Here is a 10755-nt window from a genome sequence, read left to right as displayed (position 1 = left end):
TTTACTGAAAACCGATTACTCAATTATTTTGACAATGGCAAAAGAACAAACGACAGATACACGAGTTATGCTTAGATGTATTTTTTATTTGATAACTTGAACGGTGGATGCCATGAAATTTAGTTTATTTTTCTTTTTCTTATCAAACAACAAAAAATTATACAAGAGTTATGCTCAGATGGGTCAGTTGATTTTGTAACCCATTATCTGATGTTGGATTAAAATTGGGCCTGGTTGTCAACTCTGTGATCACGGCCCGGCCCATTAACCACCAAGCAGCACACCTTCTCAAATCTTCTTCCCGCCCGGCTCCGTCCATAAATACCCCTCCTTTCCTCTCCGCTCACACTTTCTCTCTCTCAATTCTCAGAAATTTCAAACTCTTAAGATGCCTCATTTCCATTTCTCTCTCTAACCACACCTCTCCTAATCTCCTCGAGCTTCAAACCTTCAACTCCGTTCCAGATCGAATCGTCCGTACCTCTGAAAACCTAAAACTCGCCGATTCGGAGCGATGAAGTTGAAGATCAACAAGGCCTGCGATCTCAGCTCCATCTCCGTCCTTCCTCCTCACAACAGGTTCGATTACTTCACTCTATTTCAATTTCGCGACCTTATCTCTACCGCAATGTGCTTCGTTTTGTTCCTGAGAAAATCTGGAAAATGCTTTGAATTTTAACCGATTTAGAGAGTGTTCGTGAGAATTCTAGCTTCGTTGATTTGTATTTGCTATTTTTTTTCTTCTTGAATTTGACTGAAAATTGCTCTAGGCTCGATCTGAGCTCTACGAGCTAGATGCTCGGTTTGGATCACGAGAAAATGGAGGAAAATTATTCAGAAAATCAAGTTTTGGATCTTAAGCTTTTATTATCTAGGTTTTCTCACTCATCTGAGTTCGGTCTCAGCTCGATTTCAGTTTTTTCTTCCTCCGGTTTAATTTTCTTGAAATTTTTAGTGTGCTTAGTCAATCTGTTTGGTTCTCGAGAAAATGCTTAGTCCCCTGTGAGTTCGATTTTGATTTTCGCTTCCATAATTTGAATTTTTGATCTCTGAGAAAGTGTGAGAGTCTGCTTACCTGACTACATGGATCTCAATCTCTTCCAGTTCCAGTTGAAATGCTCAGTTTGTGATATCAATAATGTCGAAAACTGAAAAGATTAAGATGACTGGATCCATAGATTTTGTTTAAACAACGCCTTTTGGTTTAGGTCCTCAAGTTCGATTTCAGTTTTCTGATATGAAAAGAAAATAATACATGTCAGTTTCTTCAATATATACTCGCAGAAACTAAACAAATGGAAGGAGTTATGTGTGCTTCAAATTGATTCTAGTTCTATGTTAATTGCTCTAGTCAATATACATTACATGTGTCTGTGGGAGATCAAATCCTCCTCATATGTGAATAGATAGTAAATATGTGAAATGAATAAGTGTCGATTTTCAACTTCCTATATGATGTGGCTAATAGATTGAATTGCTGAAACCTCCTTTACTTGTGCTGATTTTTTCATTGATTTGCAGGAGATCAAATTCTGTTTCACATGGACCACAAGGTTCGCAGCTTCAGCTTCGATCTCAACCATCAGAGCAGTCGTTTTCTCAGGGACTCTCATCTCAGTATGGCATGTTTTCTCAGCTCTCTCAGACATCTCTTGACGCTTTTACAGATCAGGTAGAATCTCTATATTACACCATATATTCAATATTTTATTTTGACAAACCGACATTCAATCAAGTGGATTTGGCTCTATTAGGAATGGTTTTAGTTGGAAAAGCATATAAGTTTGAGCAGTTTCCATATCGTTAACGGGAGACCAATTTATTTAAATATCAGTGAACTGTATTTCTTATCAGTCATACATTAGGAGTACTAAAGAAAATAGGTTGTGCCCCTGAAAATTGTTCTTTCCCAGAACTCTGTGCATTAATTAGAATTATTTGATATCATTCATAGATTTCACTAGCAGTCCTAAATTATTGCTTGTGTTCATATCTCTACAGAGGTCTCAAGAACGGGAGAACTCTGTGAAGAAGATTGCTCGCTTACCCCTAATTAGTCATGCCCGTGAAGAGAGTCAAATGCAGATTTCAAGACCTTCCAACAGTCTCACGCGCAAGTGGAGTTCTGCTTCTGGTTCAGATCATCGATGTAAGTTTCTACAAAGTTGAATGGCATAAGGAGTATTAGTGAAAGAAAAAAAGAAAAAACTTCTAGTAATGTATTTTCAAGGGGGTAATAATAACAGCCCCATAAAGGTCTTGCTATTGTATGTGTACGCCTGGCTTTTAATGGGAAACCTTTTCTTTTATCTGCCTGAGCAGGTCAGATCAGTGAGGAATTTGAACATCGTATTGGAATGATGGAAACTTCATTAAGCAAGTTTGGGATGATCTTGGATTCTGTCCAGAGTGACGTTATGCAAGTAAAGAAAGGAACAAAAGAAGTTTCAATGGAGAGTGAGTCATCTATTCTTTGACACATTGAAATGTATGAGCTGATGAGAAAATATATTATCGAATGGCTGTACGTTGTAGTGCTGGCTAATCTGCATAAGAAGTTGTTGTAGCTCCTAGCCTCTGATATAGGAATAAATATTCAAATTAATGTGAGAGGGCTGAAGTCACTGATCAAGCATATTGAAACAAAAATTTGTAGGATCTTCCATTTGGCACTAATTCCAAGATATTTTATTGAAAATAAAGCAACTAAAACTCATATTTGGGAGGAAAATGGTATCAGGTTGCTAACTTTAACTTGGGCTGGAATTGGAATAAATAAGTTCATTCTGTTAAATAGGATACTATATTTGATTGTTTGTTTACCTGTGAAGAGAAATAAATGGGGAGTCTATACTATACGACATGTCAAAAATTTACCATTGTAAGTAATTCATTTTCTTTCTTAATTCAGTGGAAGCAGTACAGCAGAAGTTGATGGTTCAAGACAGCTTGCTGCAGTTAATGGTAATATAAGTACAATCCCCGAGTTTACTTTCTTCTTTACTCACTTGGTTGCTTCAAGCATCCAGGATTCTGCACTTTCTAACTCAGCCAATATATGGTAAAGCAGAATAAGGGGCAAGAAGATTTCAAAGCTAGCCTTGATGAGGGCATCAAATTTATGTCGGAGCAACTGAGCAAAAATGAAAATCAAGATAAATTACAGGAGATGTTCTTAGTGCTTTCAGCCTTACCAGAAAAGATTGAAGCATCCCTCCTGAGTTCACAAAATAATTTACACAGCTCCTTCATCAAGGAAATGCAGGTATGCATGATGTATAATGGAAAGTAAACTGCAACCACTTAACGCAGTAGATTATGAACTTTTAACTCTTACGGTTTCTTTTGGGTGAGCTAAAGTGATAACTCATCATTTCTTCTTTCTGGCAAAAGAACTTCTTGTTCTTCTCTATTTTCTACTATTATTGTCCAGTTGAACGTATAATATTCGGCATGCCTCTGATTGCTAAATAATCCCTCTCATCTTTTTGCTTGCAGAAACTGCTTTGCAGTATCCAAACATGCCAGAATCAGATTACGTACCCCATCCAAACATCCAAAGTGCTATCTGTAGTTTCACCAAAGGCACCAAAGGCACCAAAGGTGATTTACATTCCTCTTATTATGGCTCATCAACTTTATCAAGCACCCATACCCTATTATTTGTTACTTGAATACCTTTGAAATTTGGAAACTTGCAGGCTGCTGCCATTCCTGCTATTCCACAAGTAGAGCAAAAGCCTAAGAGGACGTATGTGAGAAAGTATGTGAGAAAGTACAAAGCACCCTCTTTACCTTCATCAAAGGTGATCCATACTTCTCTAATGATGTACTATTGACTTATTCAAGCACTCATGTGATTTATTATCATAAAACCTTTCATATCTGGAAATTGCAGGGCGCTGCCTGTCACTCTGTTCCAGAAAAAAGGCCACAGCCTATTAAGAAGTATGTGAGAAAATTTCTTTTGACTGTTATTCCTTGAGACAGCTAGTATATTCATCAGTGGCACCATAGGGGTGCACTTGTCTGTTCCATGGTTTTGATAGTGTCATTGTTGTGTTGTTAGAGAGTTCGAGAGGCTTAAAAACCCTGCTCTCGATTCCCACTCAACTGTACCTCCAAAGGTTTCTGTTCAAGCAGCTGTAGTTACAACGACAGAAACAGGAGGCTGGAAGACTGTAAAGGGGGGAAAAGCTACCTCTATTGATAGGGTGCCCCAGAAAGCACAAAAACATAATGGAATTACCTTGGTTAAACAGGTACCCTTTTAATTATTATTTTTTCCTCATCTTTCTCGTTAATTTGGAAATAGACACCAAGTTGTCTCATCTAGATATGTTTCTGGTATTAAGGTGATAGACTTAATAATAGATATGTGCTGAGTGTTCTTGTCTTAAATTTTTATTGCAATTGAAGCAAAGTTCCTTACTGTTTTAAGCATTACATGAAAAACTTTATATTTGCTCATCTCGGGTATTTGAACTTATATGGCTCATATGAGATGGCAATGCATGATGCAGGAAAGAGGAGGTAGAATTATCATTGAATCAGATGAGGACATTGATGGAGGATTTTCATTCTTACTTGACGAGAAAGAAACAGGTACGTGGTGGAAGTAGCATTTGGGCCGTACCTATTAACTTTGATGAGCCTCATGTCTTGCTTTTGCCAAAGACTTAAGATCATAGTGGTTACTCAACAAAATTTTTATTGAATTAATTTGAAGTCTAGACCAAAATTAGGTACCTCAAAGAAAGAATAGCTTCTATACTAGTAGCCTTTCTCAAAGAGCCTCTTTAAGGGAGTTAATGGCTGCTGGCTTCTGATAATCATAAGTATGTTGGTAGTCACTAATTAAACCTAAAGTATGAGGGTTTTTTTTTTTTCAGGAATTAAGGGTTAAACCAATACAAACTAGGGAAATGATAAAAGATTTATCCAAAGGCTTTACTTTTCTCACTATTGGCAGGCCATGGATATGAATATTCGATATATATGTCTCGCACTGTTGCTTCTGGTTGTTTTCCAAAAAGTTACATGACATACTTGGATTGTATTATAATTATTTGCCTACTATGCATGTATTTTTTTTTTTTTTTGGTACAATGGAGGACAGAGGCCCAAGCATCTACTATGCATGTCTTTGTGCAAGTACATGATCATTTTGCTCTGAATTAACTGTAGTCATTATTGTTTTCCTTGAAGACATGAAAAACTATATGATTGAAGAGGTAGACCAAGAGACAGAACGGATTTTGAGGCGGGCAAGGAGGCGAAAGAGAAGATGCTGTAACCCTATAATTATTAACTGAAGGTACACATTACAACTCTACATCTGTTTTTCTGGTGCTTCCGATTTCTCGTAGTGCAGGCATTACAAAGTTCCTTTCTTCCCTGACTGAAAACTTGAGAACAATTTTGCTTACCACCTTCGACCATGATGAACTGTTGTCATCTCTTATCAATTAAAGTCAAGTTGTAATACCACACAGTCTACATCATGGTTAAAGGTGATGATCAAAAATTGCTCTCGAACTGTACTGTGGTTTCAGATGCTCGGTAAATTTGAGTAATCCGTTGTGTTTGACACTGCAGTTTGACTCATAGAGTGCTGTTTGCTATTTGTGCAGATGCTTGAAGTCTGCTCCTCCCATGTGCTTTGTGTCCTAACCCATAACTCCAACATTATGTGCTTTGAATCCTTTGATTACTTTGGGGTATGTTTTTCCCCATGCCCTATTGTTATATCCCTATACCTCCTAGTAGTTAACTAGTTATAGATGTCCTTAGGGACACATAGATAGCCAAAGAACTTTGGGTTCATCCCTCGATTGTTGTAAAGAACAGGTAATATGATCAAAGAGATCCCACTATTGTCTGGCAATTCTCTAATAGGTTTCTATGAATCGGTTGTATACAATAACGTGTCTATCGTCTCGTCACATATTGCGACAAATATGAAGATATTGTATACAACCGACGATTGTGAAGTTTCTTCACTGGGAACACCAGATTAAAGGTCAAGGCTGTCAAGGGCCTTACCATCCCTAAGGCTTTAGGCCTGAGAAAAGTTCAATGCCTAGCTTTGGTCCCCGCATCCGGTTCGTTTCACAAAAGCTAGATATCGTTTCTGTCGGTGCGAGCCCACACGTGGGAACTTGCTACCAAGTTAGTACAAGCTCTCTTCTTCATTGCCCAAAAAATCAATAACCAATTACTAATCATTATGACTATTTAGAAGCATATGATTATGACTTAAGGACCTCGGGCCCTCCCAGAAATTATGACTCACATATTTGCACTCGTTCTTTCTAGTTGTGAAGTAAACATCACTCTGGAAGTTCTTATTTGAAATTCTTCGAAGATCTAATCGAAAATCATTATTATATGAAAAATGTTCTTTAAAAATTTTCATTCTAATGGGCAAAGGACCAGTGATTTGGATTGGATTGGTGGAATGTTGCTAATAAAACATTGCCTTTGTTCGTTTCCTTTGTGACATATAACTTGTCTGGTTGGGGGGGTTGAATTTGTGAGGGTGGTTGTGTTTTCTTTAATTGGTTTAGGAGATTACGTTTCCATTAGATGATGTTATGATGCTATTATTAAGAATCTTTCAAACGCTAAGCTCTCCATTCTTGATTGTTAATTTAGTTTTTATGATTATGAAACTAGAAAGCTACCTCTTGATTTCATGAAACCTTAACTACCATTTAGGACCACCATTTTCCATAATATTCCACTTACCTATAGGCTATAGAAACCCATCTATTAAGAAAATCTCTTGTAATGCATAAAAATTGACCCCAAACAAATAAGAAACGGCAACAGCTATGTGAGATTTTTTTAGGAGAATGTGGTTTTTGGCGTTACAATAATTTAGAATCACACTCTAAATCAATTGATAATAAGTGAAGAGGTCCTTAGTGTTATTTACTTCTATGTAAGGAGAGTGAAATTCACAATTCTCATTTTATAATTCACACTATGTTTTCTGTTTTTAGTATCTCAAATTTGTCTTTTTGTAAAGACAATTCTGAGAGTGTGATTTCTTTCTAAAAAAAAATAGAAGAATGAGTGTGGATTGCAAATTTGTAAGTATGAATTTAATTCTCCTTGTATAACGTCTTATGTCTACTTTATATTCTCAATACTTGATTCCAGTATTTGCTATGTGGCCACTTTACATAGTAGCCAAGTTTCATCCTCTAATCTAATGTGTGATTAAGTTGAGTGTTGTGCAATTCCTTGAAGAAACTTTTGCTTTTGAAGGCATTGGGTTCTCAAAAGAAGGAGAGCATCCAATGCTTAAAGAGAGTCGTCAGAAGTGAAATATCCAGATCCCTAGGTTTGAAAGAAATAGCAAACCCATCAACATTCTAACAAAAATTCTGTCACAAGATTACAACATATATAGACTTAGTTTTCCTCGCAAGCTTGGTATATAATTATTGTTTGATAATTGAGTTCTCTTTTCATTGCCACCCCTCCATGCATGTCTTCAATTTCCCTTTCAAAGCTAAGATACAGGCATAAACCATTTATATCCTTCTGAAATTAAGAGAATCGTTAAGAGTTGAGATTAGTATCCTTCTAAAATTATTGAAGTGCATGTGTCGTGAGGGCAATGGCGCCTTTATTTATTTATTTTTTTTTATATTTTTTTTTTGAGAATGATGGCGCCTTTAATTTGTGTTATGGTGAGTGTTAAAAGTAGGCGGATGAGGATGGAGTGATAAGAGAAGCTTTCTAATAATTTTTCATTCCTTAATGATTTAGTTCAAGTCGTCAAACGAGACAGCTACAACAAGACATGCACTACTCTTTTATAAAGCTTATCCAAGAACAAGAGCTATTAAATGGGTACTAAAATTTAACCCCCCATCTATATATACTCGCCCTTCTCTAAAGTTTTTCGATTTATGGTTTATATAGCTAGGGTTCAACGATTACTATTCCATATAATAGAGACATGTACGATACCGATAACCCAACGTCAAACATAGAAACTATACATAAGCATGCCTCTTACTAAAATATTAGTACTCCTAATTGTCTGTATAAACATCAACATTTCCTAACCTCTTGCTATTTATATTAATATAGAACAATTAGCTTTCAATCTATGTGAATTCCTATAGATGGAACATTTAGGGTTAGCTAGGTGACAACTGACAACATTTGGTAAGAGCTTTGCATTATAACCTCCAAATCAGATAAACACAAACGTAAGAAACCAATTTGGCTGTTGGAATAGAATGATTATGGACCAATTTGATAATCCAATCTTAACCAATATTAACAATAAAAATTAAGCACAGAAATAATTTGCAGATCGAATTGAACTTGTTACCCATATTTCCAACCAATTCAAGAAATAATTAAGTTGCACCAAAACAAAATTACATCTCTAAGCAACCATGATTTGGTGAAATGAAACCCCTATTCTTAATACATGCAAGACTAATGCATGACACGCCCATTGTCTCCATTTGCATGTAGAGCAAAGTAAGTGGGTTTGAAATGAGTGTGTTATAAACTCATAATGAGTGTCATTGTGGTCCTTTCAATTCCACTAAGTCTCTTTGTATTCTGAATATCTTTAAGGGCAAGCAAGACAAAAGCTGCTCCATTGTTTGCATCTCTATTCTATTTTTATCTCATGTCACTCTCTCTTCTCTGCCAGCCTGCATTTGACTCCCTTATGTATATGTATTGCACTTTTTTTTTGTTAACGTGTGAGGGCAGGTCTGGAAGAGTCCTTGTAAATGTCAAAAGGGTTTTCATATAAGAATTGGCAAGAACAAACAAATTAAGACAGCTATTTAGGGTTAGTCATATTTCTAGCTAACTAATAAATGTCAAACGTGGAGTGCATGATGATGTATTGAAAGAGAAATTTTGTAGTAAATTACTAAATTACATTTTTCTTCATTAATTTCATTGGGTTACTTAATCTAAAATATTATGAGTTCTCTGTCACTTTTTCTGTAATATGACTTAGTTTTAAATTTATTATCAGTCTACTGACGTTGTCAATACATGTACTATCTTTTTTTCTCAATAGCTTGGAATTCACTCTTCTTTTTTTTTTTTTTTTTCACTCTTTTTCATTAAAAAACACTTGAAATTCACTCTTTACTTTGCAATATGAAGTTCCGAAATGATTTGAAGATCTGAATTTTTTTTCTTTTTAATTTAATTACTCAAGTTCGAAGAAAAATATCAATATTAAAAAAATGCTCCATATATATAGAAAATTAGAAACAGTTCCAAACAAACACCATGTGTTGTACATGCAAGACTCAGAAAACCATATATGTTAAATTCCATCACTATTTGCATTTGCACTTCAATGTATATAATTAACAATAGGTTTGGTGATAAACTTTCTCTTAGGGATCCCTTTCAGTTGCATCAAAAAGACACAGAGTAAGAACCTTGCTCTCTTTAAACAAATTAAAAAACCAATTTCCAGCATATTCCAAAACTTAGGTATTGTCCTCAATAGGCAATTTTCATTAATAAAAACCCTTATGAAACTTGTCTGCTTCTTGCCATTGTCGTTGTTAAAAGGTCTTTGCCAGGCAAGTTTTTACCCACCCTCAACCTAAAGAAGATAATACAGTAAGAGATTAGCTAATAAAATCAGAACCATTTCAACCCTAAGTTATTGGTGTTCATTCACAACTGGCCACTTGATCATATTTTAGCTGCATAATCTTTAAGGTTCTACTTGTTTAATCAAAATTGCCCTACCAGACTCATAAGTTTCTATCTGATATAAAACATGGTGGTAGAGGTGAGGGAAGCTCTTTGTCTCTTCTGGGCCTTCTGATTAGACAATGAAACCGATCAGCATTGAAGTTGGTAAAGGTTGTGTGTGACCCCCAACTGCTTCATTTCATGCAATTAGTAGGACCCTAACCTGAACTGCCTAATTTGACCTTTGATGCACAACTGCCCTCTTCACATGCAACCATGGACAAAACCTTATTTGGTATCTCAGAAATTTATGCATGCATGCTCTTCCTATCTAGTCGAATTCATTTTTGTATATACATATGCATTTCCCATAAGAGTTACTTGTCCTGTATTTTGTTTATAGTCAAGGAGGTAGCTAGTAGTGAATCCAAGGTTTTCATAAGACAGCACAGAGATCAAAGAAATCCAAGATCTTAGCACCGAATTTTGCAGCTAGGAATTACATATCATATTGCGTATCTTACATTGGTAATACGTTAGAAAGAGTCGGTTTGAAACAGGGCCCTTCTAGTGAGGGATCCTTTTTTTTTGTCTTTTTTAAGGATAGGACATTAGACCAACTTTTCGATCATATTTTGGCATCTTAACCGTTCAGTTTTTAGGTCCTAATGTGTAGATCACTTCTGCAAATTTTCAGCCAAATTGATTATCGTTAAGGCATTCAAAATGGCGATTTAAGATTATAAATATGAACGGTTCAAGTCTAACAGATTTGGTTCGTCCATTGATTTAATCTAGTTTGATACCTTAACGATCACCGATTTGGCTGAAAATTTACAGAAATGATCTACACATTAAGACTTAAAAACTGAACGGTTGAGATGCCGAAATGTGATCGAAAAGTTGGTCTAATGCCCTATCCCTATAACAAGACCAAAAAATGGATCCCTTAGTGGAAGGGCCCTCCGGTTTGAAAATTACAATTTAACACATTGCGGGAGAAACAGGTCAAAAAAAGGATCTCTTAATGGAAGAGCCCTCCGGTTT

At 35.9% G+C, this 10755-nt stretch overlaps 1 protein-coding gene across 2 annotated transcripts; it reads left to right on the top strand.

Annotated features, from left to right (window-relative positions):
• Window positions 1-202: 202 nt before the first annotated feature.
• On the top strand, window positions 203-5886 carry LOC133717746 (putative recombination initiation defects 3). Of its 2 annotated transcripts, none has more exons than XM_062144469.1 (13): window positions 203-579; window positions 1522-1672; window positions 2002-2149; window positions 2323-2457; window positions 2912-2964; window positions 3071-3265; window positions 3499-3594; window positions 3702-3806; window positions 3899-3948; window positions 4070-4262; window positions 4524-4605; window positions 5209-5317; window positions 5634-5886. In XM_062144469.1, exons 1-12 carry the CDS (start codon window positions 515-517, stop codon window positions 5313-5315), a joined length of 1380 nt encoding a protein of 459 aa, XP_062000453.1. In that variant the 5' UTR covers window positions 203-514; the 3' UTR covers window positions 5316-5317; window positions 5634-5886. The 2 variants fall into 2 exon arrangements, with proteins under 2 accessions (XP_062000453.1, XP_062000452.1); XM_062144468.1 differs by having other exon boundaries at window positions 3068-3265.
• Window positions 5887-10755: the final 4869 nt, after the last annotated feature.

This window comes from Rosa rugosa, chromosome 6 (genome assembly GCF_958449725.1).
Source record: "Rosa rugosa chromosome 6, drRosRugo1.1, whole genome shotgun sequence".
In the NCBI taxonomy this organism is placed as follows: domain Eukaryota; kingdom Viridiplantae; phylum Streptophyta; class Magnoliopsida; order Rosales; family Rosaceae; genus Rosa; species Rosa rugosa.
The sequence above is the reverse complement of the archived record's forward strand: the minus strand, read 5'-3'. Positions and strand labels throughout refer to the sequence as shown.

Excerpts from the sequence above, each read along its gene's own strand:
- LOC133717746 (XM_062144468.1), top strand. The coding sequence starts at position 515 with ATGAAGTTGAAGATCAACAAGGCCTGCGATCTCAGCTCCATCTCCGTC. Across the intron at positions 3,595-3,701 it reads TTTCACCAAAGGCACCAAAG|GCTGCTGCCATTCCTGCTAT; the intron begins GCACCAAAGGTG and ends GGAAACTTGCAG. Across the intron at positions 3,949-4,069 it reads AGGCCACAGCCTATTAAGAA|AGAGTTCGAGAGGCTTAAAA; the intron begins GTATGTGAGAAA and ends TTGTGTTGTTAG.